We start from the raw sequence: 27018 nt of genomic DNA on the forward strand, positions 1-27018 counted from the left end.
TGCAATTGAGATTCTCCCCGTTCAGCAGCGCTGATTACTAGTCCTGATAGCCAAGTGACATACTAAGGCAATATTTAATGTACCGTATAAAAACTGAATTAAATATTTATATTTGCAGTATAATAGCTATATGACAAACCAATATGCGGGTGTAAAAATATATATATTGTGCTCTGACCGTGTAAAAATATACATTCTAAATGTTTGACCAGACAATTGGTATGAGAGCAAATATTCGCTACACATAATACATAATAGTATTAATAATACTGCATATACACAGAATACTGCATATACACAGAATACTGTATATACACATAATACTGCCAACTTATTAAGCCTTGAAGATATGGAATTGTAAAATCCTGTGCCATTTTAGGAAATATAATCATTATAATAATGTGTTTGTAAGCAGCCTAGTTTCAGTATTAAACTCTTCAGTTCAAGATAAGCTCTCTTATTTTGTTCAGTATTTCCAGAACAACACAGTAGGTTAAATCCAAATCTTGATTTAGAGATATGCTTATTTCCTAACTCAAATTCAGAAGCTGTTTTATAAGTAGTGCATAGAGAGACATTTGATTGTCCCATGACATTGCATGCTCTTCTTAGCAAACCTTTGAAAAATACCCAGCAACTGACATGTATGTTGGCACATTTTTCACCATTTTACTGCTTCTTCTTCTTAAATTATTAACAACTCAGCAAACCAAAAATGGATAAATACAAACACATCTATAGTGCTATAATAAAAATGAAGCAGAATGCATGTAAAATAAATACAGTTAACTTGACAGTGTTTTGGAGCGTGCCTTAGCATACAAACGTGTGAGCAGTATAAAAGAACACAGCACTAGTAGCACCCAGTAGCAGGCTAGGCTAGCTGATGGAGGAAACCACCATGTCCAGCTCTTTAACGTTCTCCTTGCTGCTGGTGAGACCACAGCTTCCTGACAGCTCAGGAAAGTGTCTGGCTCTGGTACCATGGATGGGTGGCGCTGGAGACTGGGCCAGGCCAGGCTTCTTAGGGGGAATGGGGGGCGGGTTGCCCCTGTCTGCTCGGGGGATGGTGGGGGAGCGGACCCCTAGGGGCAGAGCACCAGAGGCCCTGGGGATGACAGGGGAGGATGGGGTCAGGGCCAGGTTACGGTAGTCAGTGCCGAAGGGAGAGTTGTTAGGTGGCGGAGGTTTGGCCCCCTGCTGGACTGTGAAGCGGGACAGGACCTGGGTGACTGTGCTGCGGGCCAGCTGCTTGGCTGGCCTGGGGACAGAGACAGGGACGGGCTCAGGGGATGGGGACAGGTCTCTGGGTGACTGGGGCAGGCTGCCACCCCCTCTTCCATCCTGCTGTTGCTGCTCTGCTTCAGTGTGGCCCTGGAACTTGTGGCGAGCAGCGTGGAAGCGCTGGTTGATGCCTGCCTGGTAGGAGGACTGGTAGCTGGGGCTGGTGGCCAGGGCCAGCCGTTTGGCCAGCTGAGGAGAGGAGCAGGGGGAGGAGGTGAGGGAGGAGGACCCCGTGCTGCAGGGGGACAGGCTCTGGTTCAGGAGGGCAGGGGATAGCAGGACAGGGCTGCTGTTCTCACTCCAGTTGTCCAGGCCCAGTCTGTCTGGAAGGGCGTCCTCCCTGAGGAAGTCGTGCCTGTTGACTTTAGGCTCCTTACCCCCCTCTACCTGGCTGGAGTGTGGTGGTGGTCGTAGTAGTGGTGACCCTCCACTGGTGTCCACAGGAGAGTCTCTCCTCTCTTCCTCCTCCTCAGCTCCCTTCTCTCCCTGCAGCTCTCTCCTCAGCGCCTCCACCTGCTCCTGCAGCAGGCAGCACTGGGCCTCCTCCCTCTTGAGCCGAGAGCGGAGCTGCTCCTTCTCCGTGTCGAACTCAGCCAGCCGCTCCTCCACCCTGGCCTCCATCTGCAAGGCCCTCCTCCTCTCCTCCTGCAGCTCGGCCCTCAGGGCCAGGATCTCCCCCTGCTCCTTCTCCAGCCTCCGGCCTGCCTCAGCCAGGCGGTGGCCCTCCTCCAGGGCCCGCTGACTGGCCCACTTGCACTCCTTGGCCAGGGCAGAGGAAAGCTGCTTGTGCTGCAACCGCTCCTCCTCCAGCTGCACCAGGACCTTCTTCTGTTCCTTCTCCAGACGACGCACCTGGCCCCGCTCAAACTCCAGCTAAAGGCAGAATAGAGTACAATAGGTTACATTTTAAAAATGGAATCCTATAGCAGTTATCACTCAGATATTGATGTTATCTCTACCTGTTGCAAGAGGCGTTCCCTCTCCTTTTCTAGGATGCAAGTGACATCATCGCCCTCGGCGGTGTCCTCTGCATGCCTTCTACTCGCCTCCTCCAGATCTGCAATGACCTGACACAACCACAGGGGGGAGACAGAGACACAGAAATGATACATTCCCAGGTCAGGATAATCTGCTAACTAAATGCAATTTCCCTGGTGGAAAACAACCCCTCCTGATTAGTTATGCTTCGGTTGTCAGCTAGTTTTGTTTATCTTTAATCTAATCAAAAGTGGAGGGGTTGGCATTTAAGCCCCAGCCACAACACCCAGCCCTACCCTCCTGTGCCTGCTCTCGGCTGCAGCTAGCTGGGCGAGCATCTTCTCCTGCATCCTCCTGCAGTGGGTGACCACCTGCTTGAGCACAGCCAGGGGGCTAGAGCAGGCTGCAGCCTGGTGGACCCCAGGGCTCTGCCCCCCCAAGGCCTCACCGTCCCTCTGCAGAGCCAGGAACGGGTCACTCAGGTTGTACTTTCCATAGCGCTTCTCCACATATGTGTCTCTGCACTGGGCCTGAGGGAGGAGAGGAGACGAGGGTTGAGAAACACTGGGGTAGAGTACTGTATGTGTGTCAAAACGGGTTATATTGTCTATAATGGTTATTGTTATTGTTCAATCAGCTCTTACTGTAACAGTAATTTAAGTTTCTACCTGAATAAACATACTCTGTCCCTGAGATATATTACAGTTTTGTAAGTATATAAGAAAGTCAAATATGATAATCAGACAGCCACTAGTACTATGCAGCTACATGTACAATAAACAATACACTATGCACAAGTCTAACCTGGCTCCCCAGCGACTTCCAAAACCCATAATCTGTTTCTTTTCAGTTTCTGCATGCTGCTCTTTCCCTTCCTTCAGGCCTGCTGCAATAATCTTCCCTCCACTGCCTGCTAAACAGGAAGTCAGCCACAGCGGCAAACGTAACATGCCAAGAGAAACATCAACCATATTTTCTATGGGTGTGGGGATTCCCATCCCTACCAGGAAGATAGAGATAGGGAGAGAGCAGGAGAGAGAGAAAGAGAGGGTGAGAGGGAAAGAGGTAGAGCAGGCAGAAGAGGAAGAAGTAGAGAGAGAGAGAGAGAGAGAGAGAGAGGGGGGAGAAGAGAGCGAGGGAGCAGGCAGAAGAGGAAAGTGTGCTAGAGAAAGAGGAAGACGCAACAGATGTTGTCTGTCTTCAGTCAGCGCATTTGTACGGTGGCTGCTCCTGCTGGGGTCTGGGCCAGGGCTGACTAGACCTTTACTCTACCAGTGCATGGGGAACAATGGCGACTTCAGCAACTTGCCTCTGAGCTGCAGTGAACCTGGCTGAAGGAGTCAATGTGGTGGTTGTACGGAAACAAGGCACAGGTCTAAGGGATGGCCATTCTTATCCACTGAGGGTCAGTTGTTGCCTCTGGGTGCAAGCTTTTGCCTAGCAGAAACACACCTGATTCAACTATTTAAAAACTCTTGATTCGAGACTATGATTAGTTGATTAAATTAGAGTTTATTAGTCACATGCACAGGGTCGCATATGTAATTGCAGGGTACAGTGAAAATCTTAAGCGCCGTGCTCCAACAGTGCAGGTCAAAGGGAAGTGAGTGAAACAATACAAATAATTAATTTTTTTTAAAATAACAATAAATACATATTTACAACTGTAACACTGATAAATGTCCAGTGGGGTGGGGCAGGGTAAATGTCTGTTGAGGGGGTGGGGAGCAGGTAGTAGGTAGCTGCCTAGTGGTGGCTATTCAGCAGCCTGATGGTCTGGTAGAAGCTATTAGCCAAACTGTCCGTTTTTGCCATGATGATACTACACTGCCCGCGTCTGTGATGGAAGCGGGGAGAACAGGCCGCGGCACGGATGGCCCCTGATGATCTTCTTGGCCTTCCTGCGACACCTGGTGTTGTACAGTCGTGGTCAAAAGTTTTGAGAACGACACAAGTATTGGTCTTCACAAAGTTCGCTGCTTCAGTGTTATGAGATATTTTTGTCAGATGTTACTATGGTATACTGAAGTATAATTACAAGCATTCCATAAGTGTCAAAGGCTTTTATTGACAATTACATTAAGTTTATGCAAAGAGTCAATATTTGCAGTGTTGACCCTTCTTTTTCAAGACCTCTGCAATCCGCCCTGGCATGCTGTCAATTAACTGCTGGGCCACATCCTGACTGATGGCAGCCCATTCTTGCATAATCAATGCTTGGAGTAAGTCAGAATTTGTGGGGTTTTGTTTGTCCACCCGCCTCTTGAGGATTGACTACAAGTTCTCAATGGGATTAAGGTCTGGGGAGTTTCCTGGCCATGGACCCAAAATGTCGATGTTCTGTTCCCCGAGCCACTTAGTTATCCCTTTTGCCTTATGGCAAGGTGCTCCAACATGCTGGAAAAGGCATTGGTCGTCACCAAACTGTTCTTGGGTGGTTGGGAGAAGTTGCTCTCTGAGGATGTGTTGGTACCATTCTTTATTCATGGCTGTGTTCTTAGGCAAAAATGTGAGTGAGCCCACTCCCTTGGCTGAGAAGCAACCCCACACATGAATGGTCTTAGGATGCTTTACTGTTGGCATGACACAGGACTGATGGTAGCGCTCACCTTGTCTTCTCCGGACAAGGTGTTTTCCAGATGCCCCAAACAATCGGAAAGGGGATTCATCAGAGAAAATTACTTTACCCCAGTCCTCAGCAGTTCAATCCCTGTACCTTTTGCAGAATATCAGTCTGTCCCTGATATTTTTCCTGGAGAGAAGTGGCTTCTTTGCTGCCCTTCTTGACACCAGGCCATCCTCCAAAAGTCTTCACCTCACTGTGCGTGCAGATGCACTCACACCTGCCTGCTGCCATTCCTGAGCAAGCTCTGCACTGGTGGTGCCCCGATCCCACAGCTGAATCAACTTTAGGAGACGGTCCTGGCGCTTGCTGGACTTTCTTGGGCATTCTTCACAACAATTCAACCTCTCTCCTTGAAGTTCTTGATGATCCGATAAATGGCTGATTTAGGTGCAATCTTACTAGCGGCAATATCCTTGCCTGTGAAGCCCTTTTTGTGCAAAGCAATGATGACGGCACATGTTTCCTTGCAGGTAACCATGGTTAACAGAGGAAGAAAAATGATTTCAAGCACCACCCTCCTTTTAAAGCTTCCAGTCTGTTTTTCTAACTCAATCAGCATGACAGAGTGATCTCCAGCCTTGTCCTCGTCAACACTCTCACCTGTGTTAACGAGAGAATCACTGACATGATGGCAGCTGGTCCTTTTGTGACATTCTGGAGTATATGCAAATTGCCATCATCAAAACTGAGGCAGCAGACTGTGAAAATTAGTATTTTTTTCCTTCTCAAAACTTTTGACCACGACTGTAGGTGTCCTGGAGGGCAGGCACTGTACGACCAATGTTGTGTTCGGCTGAGCAGTCGGCTAAGCTAGTAGAGTGTGCGCCCAATGGTGTGTCTCTGCTAGGCAGGAACAAAACATATGCCAATGTCATATATACAGTGGGGAAAAAAGTATTTAGTCAGCCACCAATTGTGCAAGTTCTCCCACTTAAAAAGATGACAGAGGCCTGTAATTTTCATCATAGGTACACGTCAACTATGACAGACAAAATGAGAAAAAAAAATCCAGAAAATCACAGTAGGATTTTTAATGAATTTATTTGCAAATTATGGTGGAAAATAAGTATTTGGTCAATAACAAAAGTTTCTCAATCCTTTGTTATATACCCTTTGTTGGCAATGACAGAGGTCAAACGTTTCCTGTAAGTCTTCCCAAGGTTTTCACACACTGTTGCTGGTATTTTGGCCCATTCCTCCATGCAGATCTCCTCTAGAGCAGTGATTTTTTGGGGCTGTCGCTGGGCAACACAGACTTTCAACTCCCTCCAAAGATTTTCTATGGGGTTGAGATCTGGAGACTGGCTAGGCCACTCCAGGACCTTGAAATGCTTCTTACGAAGCCACTCCTTCGTTGCCCGGGTGGTGTGTTTGGGATCATTGTCATGCTGAAAGACCCAGCCACGTTTCATCTTCAATGCCCTTGCTGATGGAAGGAGGTTTTCACTCAAAATCTCACGATACATGGCACCATTCATTCTTTCCTTTACACGGATCAGTCGTCCTGGTCCCTTTGCAGAAAAACAGCCCCAAAGCATGATGTTTCCACCCCCATGCTTCACAGTAGGTATGGTGTTCTTTGGATGCAACTCAGCATTCTTTGTCCTCCAAACACGACGAGTTGAGTTTTTACCAAAACGTTCTATTTTGGTTTCATCTGACAACATGACATTCTCCCAATCCTCTTCTGGATCATCCAAATGCACTCTAGCAAACTTCAGACGGGCCTGGACATGTACTGGCTTAAGCAGGGGGACACGTCTGGCACTGCAGGATTTGAGTCCCTGGCGGCGTAGTGTGTTACTGATGGTAGGCTTTGTTACTTTGGTCCCAGCTCTCTGCAGGTCATTCACTAGGTCCCCCCGTGTGGTTCTGGGATTTTTTCTCACCGTTCTTGTGATCATTTTGACCCCACGGGGTGAGATCTTGCGTGGAGCCCCAGATCGAGGGAGATTATCAGTGCTCTTGTATGTCTTCCATTTCCTAATAATTGCTCCCACAGTTGATTTCTTCAAACCAAGCTGCTTACCTATTGCAGATTCAGTCTTCCCAGCCTGGTGCAGGTCTACAATTTTGTTTCTGGTGTCCTTTGACAGCTCTTTGGTCTTGGCCATAGTGGAGTTTGGAGTGTGACTGTTTGAGGTTGTGGACAGGTGTCTTTTATACTGATAACAAGTTCAAACAGGTGCCATTAATACAGGTAACGAGTGGAGGACAGAGGAGCCTCTTAAAGAAGAAGTTACAGGTCTGTGAGAGCCAGAAATCTTGCTTGTTTGTAGGTGACCAAATACTTATTTTCCACCATAATTTGCAAATAAATTCATTAAAAATCCTACAATGTGATTTTCTGGATTTTTTCTTCTTCTCAAATTGTCTGTCATATTTGACGTGTACCTATGATGAAAATTACAGGCCTCTCTCATCTTTTTCTGTGGGAGAACTTGCACAATTGGTGGCTGACTAAATACTTTTTTTCCCCACTGTACAGTGGCTTGCGAAAGTATTCACCCCCCCTTGACATTTTTCCTATTTTGTTGCCTTACAACCGGGAATTAAAATAGATTTTTGGGGGGTTTGTTTCATTTGATGTACACAACATGCCTACCACTTTGAAGATGCAAAATATTTTTGCTTGTGAAACAAACAAGAAATAACACAAAAAAAACAGAACACTTGAGTGTGCATAACCCCCCCCCCCCCCCCCCCCCGCTGTATTTAGCGCCATCCATCATTCCTTCAATTCTGACCAGTTTCCCAGTCCTTGCCGATGAAAAACATGCCCACAGCATGATGCTGCCACCACCATGCTTCACTGTGGGGATGGTGTTCTCGGGGTGATAAGAGGTGTTGGGTTTGCGCCAGACATAGCGATTTCCTTGACGGCCAAAAATCTCAATTTTAGTCTCATTTGACCACATGCCTTTTGGCGAACACCAAACGTGTTTGCTTATTTCTTTCTTTAAGCAATGGCTTTTTTCTGGCCACTCTTCCGGAAAGCCCAGCTCTGTGGAGTGTATGGCTTAAAGTGGTCCTATGGACAGATACTCCAATCTCCGCTATGGAGCTTTGCAGCTCCTTCAGTGTTATCTTTGGTCTCTTTGTTGCCTCTCTGATTAATGCCCTCCTTGCCTGGTCCGTGAGTTTTTGGTGGGCGGCCCTCTCTTGGCAGGTTTGTTGTGGTGCCATATTCTTTCCATTTTTTAATAATGGATTTAATGGTGCTTTGTGGGATGTTCAAAGTTTCCGATATTTTTTTATAACCCAACCCTGATCTGTACTTCTCCTTGGTCTTCACGGTGCTGCTTGCTTGGTGGTGCCCCTTGCTTAGTGGTGTTGCAGACTCTGGGGCCTTTCAGAACAGGTGTATATATACTGAGATCATGTGACAGATCATGTGACACTTAGATTGCTCACAGGTGGACTTTATTTAACTAATTATGTGATTTCTGAAGGTAATTGGTTGCACCAGATCTTATTTAGGGGCTTCATAGCAGAGGGGGTGAATACATATGCACACACCCCTTTTCCGTTATTTATTTGTAAAAAAAAAAAATTACAAGTTATTTTTTTCTTTTCACTTCACCAATTTGGACTATTTTGTGTATGTCCATTACATGAAATTCAAATAAAAATCAATTTAAATTACAGGTTGTAATGCTACAAAATAAGAAAAACGGCAAGGGGGATGAACACTTTTGCAAGGCACTGTAATATCTATCCATCGGTAAAGATATCAGGATACAGAGGCTGTGAAGTCTTGTTCATGCTGTTATTTGATCTGGTCCGTTGGGATATGAGAGGGCAGATCAAAAAGGATGGAAAATAAGGACCTGCAAGACTTGAAACATTTCTCTGAAACACACAGTGGGCACAGTCTGGTGCATGACAGCTAGTCATTAGCCATTACCCAATACCCTGGTCCTGTATCTGACCTGTATGACCCAGGAGAGAGAGGGAACATTCCTCAGCCTCACACATCATAACACAACTGTCCAGTGCAATGGTCCCCACACCAAGCACCAAGCCTGGTCCCAGATCTGTATGTACTGTAGCTTACTCCTCTCTCACTATGTTATAGCCTGGTCCCAGATCTATTTGTGCTACAGCCAAGTCCTCTGACAATCGTTGTCATCCATCCAGGCCTCTCACTCAACAGTGACTGCTGTGACACATGTCACCTCCAATAGAGTAAACACAAGGAAATTAAGATGACGGTGCGTCCCCCGCAGAACACAAACACACACGTACGCACGCACGCACACACGCACACGCACACACGCACACACACACACACACAGTCTTGTACAGCTAACCTTGTGGGGACACACAATTCAGTCCCATTAAAAATCCTATTTTCCCTTACCCCTAAGCCTAAACCTAACCCTAACCCGTACTCTTACCCTTACCCTAACCTTAACCCTAAACCTAACCCTAGCTCCTAACCCTAACCCTTAACCCATACGTAAACATTTATGCACACATGACTGTAAGTCGCTTTGGATAAAAGCGTCTGCTAAATGGCATATTATATTATTATTAACGTAATTCTAACCCTAACACTAATTCTAACCTTAACCCTAAACCCCCTAGAAATAGCATTTGACCTCATGGGGACTAACAAAATGTCCCCAGTTGGTCACATTTATGTTTGTTTACTATTCTACTGGTCCCCACAAGATTAGTTAAACATGTCCACACACACACACACACACACACACACACACACACACACACACACACACACACACACACACACACACACACACTGCAGCACAAAGGGAGGCTGTTTGGTGTTCCAGTGGTGCTTTCGAGAAGGGGGGAGTGTGAGGAGGAGGACTGACATGAAACACATTCCTGACGTTGCTAATGTTTAACAGCCAGGTCAACCAAAGCTTATTCACTCATTCCTGCGCTAATGTGGCATTGCTAGCAGGCACGAAACGGTCCCAATTCTAACATTTTGTACTTCCTTTTTTCCCACACTAGTGTGTGCCAAATATGGGCATCGCTAGGCTCCAACTTTCTGCAGCATGCCACAGCATAAGGAGAAGCAGGTAAAATGAGCTATGGATGGATACTGGTAAACAGTGAGAATAGCTTTAGACATTATCATAAAACATTGTAGAAACAGAACACAGAAATATCTGTCATATTAACCCAACTTGATTTCCCAGCATACCATGCCATTATAAGAAATTAGTAAAAAAAATAAGGTAATATAACAAATGTAAACCTTTAGACTCATTGGAAATAGGAATCACCATGTGACTGACAGTGAAACACATACAATACCACGTCAATGGCAGCTTGTGGCTGCTCTGTTGAACCACATACTGAATAGTTCTCATGACATACTGTGGTGATTCAAAATTAGCAAGAGACTGAGTGCCTTGAGCTATAAGAATTGTTCACATGATCTGTTGCTCCAAATATTGGTGAGTTCATATGCTACCTAACACACGGTTCTTTGTTTTGTAGCGGGAAATGAAAACATACACCTACTGAAAACCAAAAGAAGAAAAGTTGTTATTCTAGTCCTCAGCCTTTCTCAATTTGAGTAACTATGGGATCCATTGTTGTAATGTTGTTCACTTTTCTTTCATGTGAGTGCAAGAAGAGATTCCATATTCCAGTGTACACTGTTTTGAGGTAATCTCAGAACCATTGCTGGCCACAAGAGACTACTGCTTAGGCAACCAAGGAATGAGTTTACAGATCAGGGTGATTTAGTGTCAGTGAAGCCACACAGTCAGCCACACATCCCCACGGCTCCAGTTAAGGCCTTTGTTTATTTGTTCACTCCAAGTCTCACTGCACACATAGTCATCTTCCACCCACACAGCACGGTGCATTCAATTGCCTTGCCTTAGATGGGCAGTGCCCAGGAGATGTGTAGATTATGGTCTAGACACAACACATGAATGTTCTAGGGGACCTTGATTTCTGCAGTTTGTTCACCTAGATATAGTTTGTTGTATTACTCAGGTTACTTTGTATTGTACTTGGTACTAATCAGCGGTCATGGTGATCAATAAAAACTCAACATGACTTGTCAAACATGCAACTAAATCAATACACGTTAGGATGAGCCTGCAGCAGTTATGGTAGATTTTAATTATGCTGCTGTTGTTCAGTTTTTTTGTTGTCTGCACACCACATTGTGTATGTGAATGTAATCTTCCTGAGTCTACCTTTAAAGGATGAATGGAAAATGTGGGTTATTAGCCAGAGACAATCCTCAGACTGCAGACAGATAGAGGGTTATCTTCCCACAGCCAGACAGCCTGACATCCCAGGTGCATTGACAGGATGAATTGGAATACGTGGCTGTATACTGTGGCTACTAAAGTAGAGCTTTTTCCCTGGTTGGCTAAAGGACATCCCATCAATTAAAGTCAGGTTAAATCATTGCACATCATCTCTTGCACATCTATCATTCCTGTGTTAATACTAAATTGTAATTATTTTGCACTATGGCCTATTTATTGCCTTACCTCCATAACTTGCTACATTTGCACACACTGTATATAATATCTTCTGTTGTATTTTTGACTTTATGTTTTGTTTACCCCATATGTAACTCTGTGTTGTTGTTTTTTATCGCACTGCTTTGCTTTATCTTGGCCAGGTCGCAGTTGTAAATGAGAACTTGTTCTCAACTGGTTTACCTGGTTAAATAAAGGTGAAATAAAATTTAAAATTTAAAATTCAAATGGGAGGTCAGGTAATGGGTAGTCTGTCTCGTCTCCAGCTGTCCCGTGTGTACAGTACAGTACTACTAGAAGCCTGGTAAGAGAGGCTATTAGGTAATGGCTAACTCTGCTCTCGAACAACAGTCCCAGTTTGTGGACCACTAACCTGGCTATCTTACATCTGCGATTCCTGTGAAGCATGAGCCGAAGGCGGTGGAGCGGAGAGTTAGGAGTCAGACAGGATGTTGACGGTTCACCTCATTGAGAGGATTTTATTTACAATATTTACAGGTGCAGTATGACTTGGCCAGTTTAAAAAAAGATAAACTTGAAGCTGACATAAATACTTAGATCAATCAAAGATATTCTCAGCAATAAAAAAACTGTTCAGGCATTCAACTACTTCAACTGCTACTTCAACTACTGCTATCTCCCCGGCAAAGGTCAAACTGAGAAAGTAGGCCTACTCTTTCCAGGAACCGTCCTTCGCTAGGAATGTTACAACATGATAGCTCAAAATACATTTCTACAATGAATGCATCATTTACCACCATAGACATATCATCATCTCATAAACAAACGTTTTACATGAACACACACCCATTAGCTTGTGTCATATCCGTGCATGGTGTCCTAGGTGGGTACAATGCAGAGCCCTGAAAATATTCAGCTTACATTTTAAGGGGGGTACTTGTTTCTGAAAATACTGTTACTGAATGCATATCTATAATCCGTAACTCCTTATCCATCCGTCCGGATTTTATAATGCGTAGTAAGTGCCGGTTTGGAGAAAATGTGGTTTAGACGGTTTCTATACAGATATCCACATATGTACAATCTGGATGGACAGACAAGGAGTTACTGATTATAGATTTGCCTTCAGTAACAGGATTTTCGGAAACAACTACCCCCCTAAACATTTTTGCCAAATATTTTCCGGCCTCTGGATTGTAGCCATCTAGGACACCATGCGTGGATGCGAGGAATCCTATATAGGGCTAGTCAACAGGGAAACAGCGTGCGCTTCAAACAAACACGAGGTAGGTTAAATTTGACAATAACTAATGAATCCACACTTGTATCATTATTCAAATAATATATTTCACATTGCTAAATTATGTACTTCAACGGGCAGCTTTATACAGGATAGAAATATGGTTACCGAGTTACTTTGTTTGATTAATGACGTGCCCAACAAACGACTTGACTGGGTTGGGGTCAATTCTATCATTTGAAAAATTAATTTGAATTGGCCACATACCACAGGAAGCAGAATTTGAATTTGAATTCAATGAAATTCTAATGGCTTATTTATCTCTATTGAAATGTTTATTTTGACATCATGTATGGTTACCAATACCATGTAGCATAAGGTTGAAACATTTTAAAACTCCTTTTCCCAAAAAATTTTTAAAAAAAGATTACAGTGGTCTGGAAATATTATAAGATCATGTTGTGGGTTGTCTATAATAATTCATAATTCCCTTAATGTTTTTAAATATCAGAATACATTTCCCAGAATGCATTACATCAAACACTGCAGTATTGAAGGGAACAATGTAACATTTCATGATAAAGAAAATTACTGTTTGAAATCTGAGTTGTAATCAAACTAATATTTGAAATGGTATGTGTATTCCTTGCATTAATAAGTGGTATATACTTTTGATAAAATATTTGTCAAATGAATGAGACTTTCATGTTTCATGTCTTAGTTGAATGGGTCTGAATTATTTTTTTTTTTTTACTTCTTCCTGTGGGGTGTGGCCAGTTCAAATTCAATTCAAATTAATTGTTTAAATTGAATTAAATTCTGAAATTCAAAATTGACCCCAACCATGGTAACAACTCCTCAGACATAATTATAAATCATAGTTGTATCTCTATGCTTCAGACCTCATATTATAGGTAATGGTGGCATCATTGAGGGGCATTTGGGTCCTGCCTGGAAATTCCACAAGGGGAAAGACGATGGATAGCTCTTACCCTGAGGGTCTCGATGACCATGTCGCGAGCCTCCAGCTCTCCCTCCAGGACACTGAAGAGCATCAGCAGCTCTGGCTTGCTCAGGCTCTCCATATTCATCTGGGACTCCTGTGGGCAGGGGACAGGAGCTGGATCATTACAAGAGGGCCAATTCATTTTCAATTCTAATGTTCACTATAAGTACATTGTGCAGGAAGTTTTGTCCTTTACTCATTGTTATAACATACCAACATATAAGTAATGTGAATACGTTTTTTTTCCTTTGTGTATTTATACAGGATATTTGGATATGATTGGCCTATACTGTACTTAGGTTAAAGCATCCTTGAGTCCTGTGGGTCATTGTGGACCTATGATTTTAAAGAAATGTTAACAGTGCAAAATTGAGCACAAATCTGGCAAAGGCTTGGATATTTAAGTGATAATGCCCTCGAAGCCGGTGTTTGGAGGATATATTGGCACGGGTGTTGTTAGGCCCAAGACGAAGTCGAGCCAATATATCCTCCAAACACCGGCTTCGAGGGCATTATCACTTTTATACAACGGGTTACCAACATATTCAAATAATGATTGACGTATTTTCATTAGAAACGTTATTTTGATTAATTTATTCATACTATTTCATCCTTCCACAAGATATAGTCCCGACACAAATCTAGGGTTGCTAGAGACCCAGTCGTTCAGTCTTTTTGTTCTGTATCTATGGACTCGACCCAGTCGTTCGTTCAAAATGTTCCATTGCCATACTGGCTGGCAACGTTCTTATCCCTTGCTTGCTAGCTAGCCAACTACGGCTAACTTACAGTCACGGCAAAAAGTGCAGCCATAATAACAGCAAAATAGCTGCATTTGCATTTGTTTAAGTTGTTTTCTAGTGACATTTATTTGGATACATCCATAACAATGAGCTAATGAGGCGCGATTTCGCCTGGCATAGAAAATGTGCTCACTCATCAAGACACTGTTCAGAGGAGCTAGCCAACAACACAGCTACAGTAACACAATCACTTCAAACTGAAGCTGGAAAGACTGCAAATTAGCTGCAATTCATTTTACCTTTTTTCGGTTTACATTTTTTTGTATATATCCATAAAAATTATGCCGGACGATTCATGATTTCGAATGGCTGAAAAACGCTGCCTGCCTGCCTGTCTCGTCCCGACACGTTCATTACTATGGGACAGCAGGAGATCGAATTTCAATATTGAAACAATGTTGCAAATGTCGGAGAGACAGACAGCAAGGTTTATACAAATCTCCCAGTTGAAAACAAAATGTTAGTCTAAAAGAAATGTGAGATAATGTCTAGATGCTTTTTATAGTGGCGATCAAGTTTATAAATTGCCTGGCTGGGCTGATGAGACAGTGGATTGTGCAGTCAGATGGAACAGAGTAAAAAGGCATTTTAACGTCATAGATTTAGCCGGTGGCAACTTGTGGAATAGACACCGGCTGGAATGCGGTTTTAACCAATCAGCCGTTGTATAACAGGCAGCATTTTAATCCAATAATGTCACAATTTGCCACTAATAAAACACTATATGCATTTACCAGGCCCTACTGGGTCTGGACCATCGTTAATAAAAGCTAAAAGCTTTGGTAAACTGAGAGAAAATCACTGCATTTTCCACTCACTCTCATGGTTCATTTGTCTTTGTGAGGAGCCTGTTTACATCATACATGTGAAGGCAAATAACTCTCACACACACAGGCCAACATATGGTGAGCAGATAGAGGGGGGAAAAACAGTCCCAATCTACATCCACATTATCACAAAGTTGTTGACAAGATATTAAGTAACTGACAATGAGCTGTTTGCCCTCATTCGTTCCCATTTGTTCATATCAAGACTCAACAAGTTGTGCTTTGCGATCCTCTCTCCCTCCAACTTTTGGTTGGGCCTCTTGAGAGTTTGTGGTTTTGTTAAAAGGCAGGGTAGAGAATGTTTAAGATCTGCTGTGGTGTCTTTGTATTCTTTACTTAGTGCAGCTGCCCTGGGTCTGTTGACAACTCTGTGGTATCCACACCTCAAACATACAACCACATTCTGACCAGCCAACACATGCAGACCAGGCTTTGGAATCAGTGTAGTTCATACAGTATCCCACTAAGTGATGGGGTCCTTACAAGAGTAGAAAACACATGGTGTGCTCTTTGGGATATTATTAGTTGGTTGGAAAAAGACTGTCATATGTGACAAGATAATCAAGAGGGTGCTCTGTTGAACTTGGATGAACCAACACTCATAGGGCCAGGAGGGCTTCCTGACCAGGTGACCTGACCAGAAAAAAATAAAAATAAACCTGTGAGCATTATAGTCCATTAGCATCCCCATATCTGATTATCCATGGCCATAATAGAAGATCTGGGAAAAAATGAGAAAAAATAAGAAACCCGCACACTGCTCTTGCTATTATCACTGCTCTTTATTAAGCTTTACGTATCGGCCTCAAGGCCTTCGTCAGAGCTCAAAAGCTATTTTTTCTCATCTTATTCAACTGTTACCATGCACCTGCAACAAAGATAGCTCAGATGTGCGAGTGCCTTTTGAATTTTGAATCATAATAGAAGACCTAAAACATCAGAGTAAATGTCTCTCTGTCTGATGTGCCTGCCTCAGCCCCTTGTCTTGGTTAGTTCCCCATCCACCCAGTACAGTCTGTGAGCCATGCTGCTTCAACCGCTAAGCATTCAGCAGGCCTTCTCTGATACGAGCTCTGTGGTCGCCCAGTAGAAGTTTCCATATCATGAAGTCATCAGGAGGGGCCAGCAGGAGCTCTGAGCGTTGCATAATGAGATGGGAGCTTTGATTGGAGCTGCTACTGTACAGCATCATGGGGGCTAAGCTCTCCCTGCATCTGTCAGATCAATAACAAGACACTTAAAAAATCTGAATGGATGTCTAGACTATGGGATATGAATCAATTAAATTCACTTTTCTGAGCTCTGGGACAATAGCAAAGGAGGCAGCAGCAGTAATAGAACAGAACAATTTTAGGAAGTAAAATATTTGCTTCCTCTAGTCTAAATCTATTATTGCACTAAAGTTATTCCACTAATACATTATGGTTCTTTCTGGCAGTTTCATCTCAGATCCGAGAACACACTGTAGTGTGTAGCAGATCTATGATCTTTAGATGTGTTCTTCAATCTCCAGTTCCTCATGGTTTGGTTTGTGGGCTGACCACATGGCTAGCATGCTAATTAAACTTCCCACTTCCTTCAGTCTGCTTTTACAGCCTCACTAATTTCACAGCCGCTTGTATGACTGAATATACACTCACTAGTAATGTCTTATTCAAATAGAAAGCATGGGTAATGTTACTGAAAGAGATGGCATGCATGGGAAATCCAAATATTCCCACACTCGTTCATTTCCGCTTCCTAAAGAAATGCCTGGGTCTATAATCCTTTTATCTTTGTTTGTTTTAAGCCTAGTCAGCCATTTGCCCCTTATAATGGTACGTTAACAAACTTCTAACTGAACCTCAGAGGCTCTCTCTCTCTCTCTGTGTGTCTCTTTCTCTCTATCTCGCTCTCTCTCTGTGTATTTCTCTGTCTCTGTCTCTCTCGCTCTCTCTGAGTTCAAGCTTATGCAGGTTGCCAGATTTGTCATGCATTTGTCAGTTTTCCTAACTTGAACCCAGCTAGCGCATATTGTTCTGAGAACCAGAGCATGGTTGTCCTATGGTTATTTTGCATACAACCATCCCACAACTTTCTGGAACTGTTTTTTTTAAAGGAACTTGTCACGGATTCTGCCGAGGCTGCTTCCCCTCCTGGTACGAGCAGGCGTCGGCGGTCGCCGTCCCCGGAGTACTAGCTGCCACCGATCTATGTTTCTGTGTGTGATTGCTTTTGTCTGTCTGTCACACCTGTGTCCAATTGTGTATTGATCACCTGTCCTATAAGTTCTGTCCTTTTGCTTAGTAGGATTGTGTGTTGTTGTTCGCCTGTCGTTGTGCTGCGTGTTTTGCGTCTTGTTTGTTATTTTAGTGTTTTACGCATGTTGCGTAAATGCTCGCCTCTTATTGTTGAGGTTGTTTGTTTACCGCTTCCTTTTGGATTTTTTGAGTAAACTCTGTTGGACTGAGCCTCGGTGTCCTGCGCCTGACTTTCACTACACATACACCTCACCTCGTGACAGAACAACACACCATCTCCATGGAGTCAGCAGGAACAGCGGCGATACCCGATTCCCTGGAAGACCGGTTTAATTACCAGGACGCCATGATCCGGCAACTCGGGGTCGCCATGGACGAGGTGTCCAACAGACTGCGCCGGTTGATGAATCGGGAGGTGCCCACGCCTTCTCACACCATCCCAGCACCAACGGCCAGTCCTCCTCTCTCAGCACCGGAACCCAGTGGTATTCGGCTCTCGCTCCCGGGGGCATATGACGGTTCTGCAGCCGGGTGTCAGGGATTTCTGCTACAGGTGGAACTGTACCTGGCCACTGTACACCCGGCGCCCTCGGGATACGAGAGCGTCTCCGCCCTCATCTCCTGTCTATCCGGCAAGGCGTTGGAATGGGCCAACGCCGAATGGAGGGGAATAGACGCCGCAACCATCACCTACGCGGAGTTCTCCCGCCGCTTCAGGACTGTCTTTGATCATCCACCGGAGGGTAAAGCGGCGGGAGAGCGTCTGTTCCACCTCCGACAGGAGAAGAGGAGCGCCCAGGAGTTCGCACTGGAGTTCCGGACACTAGCAGCGGATGCGGGGTGGAATGAGAGGGCCCTCAGCGACCACTACAGGTGTAGCCTACGAGAGGACGTTCGTCGTGAGCTGGCCTGCAGGGACACCAACTTGTCATTTGACCAGTTGGTGGACATTTCCATCCGTCTAGACACCCTGCTGGCCACCCGCGGACGTCCCGAGTGGGGGTCGTCCATTTCGCCCTCCAGCACCTCCGAGCCTATTCCTATGGAGATCGGGGGTGCTGGCGCTAGAGAGAGGAGGAGAGGGAACCCGAGGGGAGCCATCCCCTGCACCACCTGCGGTCGTGGAGGGCACACCGCGGCCAGGTGCTGGGGAGGGTCTCTTGGGAGAGGTGACAGCAGGCCGCGCACTGGGGAGTCATTTCAGGTGAGCAGGCGCCCCACTTACCCAGAGCTTTCTGTTGGTCACATGAATATTCCTGTGAGATTTCCACAGGTGGCACCTCATTCCCAGCATAAGGCGCTAGTAGATTCAGGCGCAGCTGGGAACTTTATTGATCGGGCATTTTGTGGTAGGTTAGGGATTCCCCTTCGGCCGGTGGAACCTCCGTTTCCTGTCCACACCTTAGACAGCCGGCCGTTGGGGTCGGGTCTGATCAGGGAGGTCACAGCACCACTGACGATGACAACGCAGGGGGGTCACGAGGAGATCATTCAGTTTTATCTGATTGACTCTCCTGCGTATCCCGTGGTGTTGGGACTTCCCTGGTTAAGCACCCATGATCCTACCATAGCGTGGCAACAGAGGGCTCTTATGGAGTGGTCTGCCCAGTGTGTAGGGAGATGTCTAGGTGTTTCCTTAGGGGCGACCTCGGTAGAGAGTCCGAACCAAGTGCCCGCACTGCGCATTCCCCCTGAGTATGAGGATTTAGCACTTGCGTTTAGTAAATCGAGGGCAGCGCGGCTACCTCCTCATAGACAGGGGGACTGTGCGATAAATCTCCAAACAGGAGCGGCTCTGCCACGGAGTCATGTGTATCCCCTGTCCCAAGAGGAGACAGCGGCTATGGAGACGTACATAGCCGAGTCCTTGGCACAGGGATACATACGGCCTTCTACTTCCCCGGTCTCCTCGAGTTTCTTCTTTGTGAAGAAGAAGGATGGGGGATTGCGTCCGTGTATTGACTACCGTAGTCTCAATCAGATTACAGTTAAATACAGCTACCCACTTCCACTGATTGCGACGATGACGGAGTCATTACGCGGCGCGCGCTTCTTCACAAAGTTAGATCTCAGGAGCGCGTATAATCTGGTGCGCATTAGGGGGGGGGATGAATGGAAGACAGCATTTAGCACAACCTCGGGTCATTACGAGTATCTCGTCATGCCATACGGGTTAATGAATGCTCCTTCAGTCTTCCAATCCTTTGTTGACGAGATTTTCCGGGACATGCATAGGCAGGGTGTAGTAGTTTACATCGATGACATCCTAGTGTACTCTGCTACACGAGCCGAGCATGTAGCCCAGGTGCGCCAAGTGTTGAGAAGACTGTTGGAGCATGACTTGTATGTCAAGGCAGAGAAATGCCTGTTCTTCCAGGAGTCCGTCTCCTTTTTGGGTTATCGGTTGTCCGCGTCTGGTGTGGAGATAGAGGTAGACCGGGTATCGGCCGTGCGTAATTGGCAAACTCCAACTACTGTAAAAGAGGTGCAGCGGTTCTTGGGGTTTGCTAATTACTACCGGAGGTTTATTCGGGGTTTTGGACAGGTTGCAGCTCCCATTACATCTCTACTAAAGGGGGGTCCGGTTCGTTTGCAGTGGTCGGCTGAGGCGGACAGGGCATTTGTTAAACTTAAGAACCTGTTTACCTCGGCTCCCGTGCTGGCGCACCCGGATCCCTCTTTACCCTTCCAAGTAGAGGTGGACGCGTCTGAGACCGGTATTGGGGCAGTCCTGTCACAACGGTCCGGCGCGCCACCTAAACTCCGCCCCTGTGCCTTCTACTCTAAGAAGCTCAGCTCGGCGGAGCGCAACTATGACGTTGGGGACAGGGAGCTGTTAGCCGTTGTTCAAGCTCTAAAGGTGTGGAGGCATTGGCTTGAGGGGGCTCAACACCCTTTCCTCATTCTGACAGATCACCGTAACCTGGAATACATCCGGGCAGCTAGGAGATTGAACCCTCGTCAGGCTAGGTGGAACATGTTCCTAACCCGATTTGTTTTCAAGATCACATACATCCCAGGGTCCCAGAATGCTAAGGCAGACGCCCTGTCCCGGCGGTATGACACAGAGGAGAGGTCTAACGAGCCTACTTCCATATTGCCGGAGTCTTGTTTGGTGGCTCCGGTGGTTTGGGAGGTCGATGCGGAAGTCGAGCGGGCACTGCGTACCGACCCTACTCCCCCCGAGTGTCCTGTGGGGCGGACGTACGTTCCGCTCGAGGTTCGTGATCGACTTATTTATTGGGCTCATACATCACCCTCCTCTGGACATCCAGGTATTGGCCGGACCGTGCACTGTCTTAGCATGAAATACTGGTGGCCAACGTTAGCTAGGGATGTGAGGGTTTATGTCTCCTCCTGCTCGGTATGTGCCCAGTGTAAGGCGCCTAGACATTTGCCCAGGGGTAAGCTACATCCCCTGCCCGTTCCACAACGACCATGGTCCCACCTCTCGGTAGATTTCGTTACCGATCTACCCCCCTCCCAGGGGAATACCACCATTTTGGTCGTTGTGGATCGGTTTTCTAAGGCCTGTCGTCTCCTTCCTATGCCGGGTCTCCCTTCTGCCCTACAAACCGCTGAGGCCCTGTTCACCCATGTGTTCCGGCACTATGGGGTCCCCGAGGATATAGTGTCTGACCGAGGTCCCCAGTTCACCTCCAGAGTTTGGGGGGCGTTTATGGAACGGTTGGGGGTCTCGGTGAGCCTTACCTCGGGGTACCACCCAGAGAGCAATGGGCAGGTTGAACGTGTGAACCAGGATGTGGGTAGGTTTTTGAGGTCCTACTGCCGGGACCGGCCGGAGGAGTGGTCGAGGTATATCCCCTGGGCAGAGATGGCCCAGAACTCTCTCCGCCACTCCTCCACCGGATTAACACCTTTCCAGTGTATTTTAGGGTATCAGCCGGTCCTGGCACCGTGGCACGAGAGCCAGACCGAGGCCCCTGCGGTGGACGAGTGGATTCGGCGCTCGGAGGAGACGTGGGACGCGGCCCATGTCCATCTGCAGCGTGCCATCCGTCACCAAAAGGCGAGCGCCGACCGTCACCGCAGTGAGGCACCGGTGTACGCACCGGGAGATCGAGTCTGGCTCTCGACTCGAAACCTGCCCCTCCGCCTGCCCTGCCGGAAGCTGGGTCGGCGGTTTGTGGGGCCCTTCAAAGTCCTGAGAAGATTGAACGAGGTGTGTTACAGGTTACAACTGCCTATAGAGTATAAAAATATTAACCCCTCGTTCCATGTGTCTCTTCTCAGGCCGGTGGTAGCTGGCCCACTCCAAGAGGATGAGATAGGAGAGACCCCTCCGCCCCCTTTGGACATCGAGGGGGCCCCGGCGTACAGGGTCCGGACCATCTTGGACTCAAGGCGCCGGATGAGTGGTCTCCAGTATCTCGTGGAGTGGGAGGGGTACGGTCCGGAGGAACGGTGCTGGGTGCCCAGGAGGGACATACTCGATCCATCCCTCCTGACTGAGTTTCACCATGGGCATCCCACGCGCCCGGGTCCGCGTCCTCCTGGCCGTCCCCGAGGCCGGGGTCGGCGCACGGCTGGAGCCGCGCGTCAAGGGGGGGGTACTGTCACGGATTCTGCCGAGGCTGCTTCCCCTCCTGGTACGAGCAGGCGTCGGCGGTCGCCGTCCCCGGAGTACTAGCTGCCACCGATCTATGTTTCTGTGTGTGATTGCTTTTGTCTGTCTGTCACACCTGTGTCCAATTGTGTATTGATCACCTGTCCTATAAGTTCTGTCCTTTTGCTTAGTAGGATTGTGTGTTGTTGTTCGCCTGTCGTTGTGCTGCGTGTTTTGCGTCTTGTTTGTTATTTTAGTGTTTTACGCATGTTGCGTAAATGCTCGCCTCTTATTGTTGAGGTTGTTTGTTTACCGCTTCCTTTTGGATTTTTTGAGTAAACTCTGTTGGACTGAGCCTCGGTGTCCTGCGCCTGACTTTCACTACACATACACCTCACCTCGTGACAGAACTTGACAATAAAACATTATTTTCTTGGTATTTTATTACTTTAACAGAACGTTTCCTAAAAGTTCAAACATGGTTACATTTAATTTCAATTTTGGTAATGTTCTAGGAATGTTCTCCAACTGGTTTGACATTGGGAATGTTCTCAAATAGTTCAGAGAAGGTTAAGAAACAATATTAATCAGTGGGAATTTCAATACCTCAGCATAACATTTCCTACAGGTTTCCTTGTGGTTCTATTTGAAGTCATGTTCTCAAATTGTTCCGAGAACAGTAGCCCTTTACACTCGTACCCATATACGGTTTGAAAATGGCAGATTTGGGCACTAATAAGCGCTCTGGCTCTGCACTTCACAGCACTGTATGGGTTTTGACTGACAGAAGTTCTGAATTTGAGCACTGCGCGTAACATGAAGTTGCCCCCATCGCTCCCGGTAATTGGACAACTTCAGCAAATTTTCTGAGTGAGTGAAATGCTGTAAATTAAGATGACTTGTATTAAGATGTATTTTGAAAGATGAGATGTTGAGGATTATAATAAATACCGCTTTGATGTCATACAAGCAAGCCAAACACCCATGAGTCCAAATGTGCACTTCACATTTCCAAATCATACAACTCATGTCATATACTGTACAGTGTCAACGTTCATGATCACTATGCTTGATGTACAGTTACAAGGTGACATGGCGTCATACCCTAGGTTGTTCTGAACAGAATGAGCCTATGTTTGTTTATTTGTAAGAAAAATGTCACGGCACATGCACCTGAATGCACGTTCTATGCGCACCAAACTTACGATCTGTTTCTCTGAATTGCCTTGTGAAAGCCTAACACTGTAAGATCGTATTTTATAACTTAGCTAGTCATGTTGGCAATAGAACACGCTTTCAAATTATGCCCACCTGACGTAGATTGCGATTTATAATGGACCGGTTTTGGATTGCATAAACAACAATAATTGTGTGATGGCGGGAATGCAGGGTTGTGTTGCTCTAGTTCCTCAATGACACATATAGGAGAGCTCAAAAAAGTCTTATGGTTGAAGACTCTTCTTTGAGTCAAATAAGTGCATTAAAATTGCTTAGGAACTGTGTGGCCACTGGGAGACACCAGTTAGTCCTCTCACTCAAACCCTTGTAATGTTTTGTCTTATGTTGCATCTACCCCACATTTTCCAGGAATAGACTTATCATGTTACTGAATCTATGTAGAGTATTTTCAGATTTTGTTATCAACAAATGCTGTGAAAAGTAATGTTTGGAGTCAGTCTTGTGTCAGGTGAACTGTTGTGCACTTACCTTTGGTCTAATAATTTTTCCCATTATCTCCTAACTGTTTCCTTTCAATTGCTACCATGGTTATGCATATGCTTTTCATATTTCTTCTTTAAGAAACATTTCAATTCAGCCACAAGTGTAAAGTGTTAAAGGGAAACTTCGCCATTTTTCAACTTCATATTCATCATCTCCAGCAGGTGATGATATTAAAAGCAAATAGTTATAACATTTATTTAACAATCCCTTGAAATCGACACACAGTTGTCAATGGTTTTAGCTGAGCTGGGGTCTCCTTGCCTCCCCAGCAGCCAAATCAAACTTATTGTGACATTTTATGGAAAACGACCTTTTGGCCACACCTGATCTTAATAAAACCTCCCAGGAAAATTTTCAAGGAACCAGAGTACAACGTTCTCAGAACCTCACTGCAACCTACAAATAAACATTCCCAGAACAGGCAAAATGTTCACTTCTGTTCTCAGAATATTTAAAAAAACATTCAGTTTTACCGGTCAGGAAACTTATGGCTTTGTTCCCACAACCAATTTGAAATCAAAAACTGTGGTAGCTGTGGAAGTGACCAATCAGTAATGTCGATGAGTCATAGCACAGAAGTAGCAGATGCCTTTGGCCTGCTGCACAATGACTCACTAACTGACTGACTGACTCAGTCTCTGCAGGTCATCGCCCAAAGGCTGGCAGATTGCTATATTGAGTTCATTTTTACCTCCAAACGCATTGTATGTGGCCGGCAATACACTCGTATCCCCCGTGGACCGGTTCGTATCTAAAACATTATCCTCCATTCAGGCTGCAAAGGCTTCGATTTCCTACTTAACTTTATTTAATGGCGAAAAGGTGGGGGGGAAAAGGGCAAAATATGCATCCTCCCTTATGAAACACCATTTTCCACCACAATGCTAGAGTGGCTAAATACTAGTCCCCAATGTTGTTTACCTCTAGCTGAACGCAGGGCGCAACATCAGGAAGTAGCATTCCTAGGCATTAGCTACTCTATCATGTTGGTGGAAAATTGTGTTTTATAAAGCAAGTACGCATAATTTGCCCGTTTTTTTTCATGCTAATCACATTAGCGCACGTTAGCTCAACCGTCCCGTATATAGGACACCGATCCCGTAGAGGTTAACTCAATACCACTTTTTGTGTCAAGAGACTGGATCAGATCAAAGTAATAACTGACATTCCTTTTCAAAGTCAGCAGCATACTGTAGCTACCTACATTTGGGTTCTCATTCATGTCTGTGTGCAATAATTAGAATTTCAGTATCATGTCAGTGCTATTACAAACAAAAAATATATTTTGCAAAGCCATTATAATTCATTGATGTCCTCCTGGTTCATTTCCATGAAGTCTGATGTAATTTCGGACCTCACTATGCCAGCTTTAGGAAATACTAGCTAACCATCTCAATGATAAATCAGAATTAGTGGATAAGCTACTCATGTAGTCTTGTCTTTTTGTTGCAACAATGTTACAATGTAAAACGCTATTGTGTGAGGTAACATTTTCTGACAGAGGTGGAAAATATAACACTAGTCAATAAATAGACAATTTATAACATTTGTTCAGTCACATGATATAGCCTGGTTTCACATAACTAAATTAAGGACAGACTATCATTATAAGCATGTCTACCAAATCAGGATAAATAAAACAGAGAAACAAGCACAACGCATGAATAATATATATTTCTATAGTATTAGCCAATCTCTATCAGGACATTGAAGATCCTACAAAACCCCTCTACGTTTAGTTCAGTTAATGAGCAACAATGTTTCGTGTATGTTACACTTCTCAAAATGTTATTGTATAGGCTACTTCGGATAAACCATAGACATAAGGATAAACAATTGTATTACAACGACAGCTGTGCAGATTCGAGTGTCTGGCTATTCATAATTATATAAAAGTTTATCCTCGACAATTAACATACCTTCATATGTCTTTTCAATGCCTTTGTAAACTCCAACATCAACTTTACCAATTGTCAAAATTGTCTTGTCTTGCGTCTTCAGTTTCCTATACGGAAGAAATTAGTTCAAATGTGACATGTCCATCAGCCTATAGGCAAGGCCGAATTCAGAGTGTTGACCTATAAGATGTGTCTACCTCAGACGCAGGAGGCATTGAAAGGAGGCTGTTGCATGGGTTAGGATGGATTTCTTTGTTTAGAATTTTTCCCACAAGTCTTTGCCTCTTGATTTGTTAATTTCCTATACGTTACTTTATTTTGCCTTATCTCTTACAAACTGTGCTTCACTTGAAATGTTAATGTAACATTTTTGTTCTATGCTCAAGGTGGTTTAGTTTTCAAAGAGACGTTTTCACGTCGCATTGCAGCTCATACGATATGAGGAGCGCACGAAAAACATTGAAATCTTTAGGGTATGTTGTGATTTCTATCAGATAGCAAAAAAATGCGCCGTGATCATGGAACATTCATGTTTCTAGAGTAGCCTACGCTACTGTATCTGTAACTTTTACTCACTTCAAATAGGCTACCTTAATAATGACCACGTAATAACACTTTATTCTTCACTGTTCCAAATTATGCACTTTGGATAGGCTACTTTAATAATCACAGACATATGGAAATGTAAACAAATTAAAATCATCATCATGAGTTTTATAAAGTGATCTGATCAATGAAATTAAAGGTGGATGAGTCACATGAGTTTATATCTCATAGCTACCTGACTTTATAAACCAGTTGATCACATTCCTTTGTTTCCCAGACAAATTTAACATAAAAATCCCTGGGATTTTTTGCAGGATTAGAGGGTATTACAGTTCTCTCCTCTCAGATAATCCTATCTGTTGTTACAACACGCCACATGGTGGGTTGAGATAATACAAATCTTGTTTGTAAGACACTGAGAAGGTGAAACAGTCTCTCTGCTTGTGCTTTCATGTAATTGTCTTTACTCAACCTAAAATACCTAGCTGTGGTTCAGACTCCAGAGTCAAAATCTGCCATCCTGTCTTGTGTTGTGGTTTCTCTCAAATGGTCCATATTCCAGTACGTCATCATCTCAGCTAGAACAAAGCACAGTCAACAGAGCAGTCACCCAAATGCAGGTGTTGACTTGCGTGTGGCTAGAGATGCATTCTTCTCTGTGACTTCAGACAGGATTGTCTCACATCATCCCATGTGTGATGTTTTGCTTATCAGCACCTGGCTAGTACCCATGCATTCTCTTTTTATTAGAATATCCTCTCCTCAGAAAGCTTTTGAGTAGGGATTAGGAATGCTTCTTAACACTAGGCAAACAATACAGTGACGTCATATTTAA

The 27018-nt window shown here is 45.0% G+C and overlaps 1 protein-coding gene across 1 annotated transcript; it reads right to left on the reverse strand.

Annotated features, from left to right (window-relative positions):
* LOC311134407 (CTTNBP2 N-terminal-like protein) lies at positions 1–25803 on the reverse strand. The gene is made up of 5 exons (XM_084168084.1): positions 25659–25803; positions 13567–13674; positions 2559–2792; positions 2244–2351; positions 1–2157 (listed from the first exon to the last, which is right to left on the reverse strand). The coding sequence occupies exons 1-5, from the start codon at positions 25695–25697 to the stop codon at positions 880–882; spliced, it is 1767 nt and encodes a 588-aa protein (XP_084024210.1). The 5' UTR covers positions 25698–25803; the 3' UTR covers positions 1–879.
* Between the last annotated feature and the right edge of the window lie 1215 nt (positions 25804–27018).

The sequence above is a fragment of the Coregonus lavaretus genome (assembly GCF_964263955.1).
Source record: "Coregonus lavaretus genome assembly, chromosome: 8".
Lineage (NCBI taxonomy): Eukaryota > Metazoa > Chordata > Actinopteri > Salmoniformes > Salmonidae > Coregonus > Coregonus lavaretus.

Coding starts and splice junctions, on each gene's coding strand:
- LOC311134407 (XM_084168084.1), bottom strand. CDS start 25,697: ATGTTGGAGTTTACAAAGGCATTGAAAAGACATATGAAG. Junction 13,675..25,658: donor CATTGAAAAGACATATGAAG/GTATGTTAATTG, acceptor CCCTGCCCACAG/GAGTCCCAGATGAATATGGA. Junction 2,793..13,566: donor TGGTCATCGAGACCCTCAGG/GTAAGAGCTATC, acceptor CTCCTCCCTCAG/GCCCAGTGCAGAGACACATA.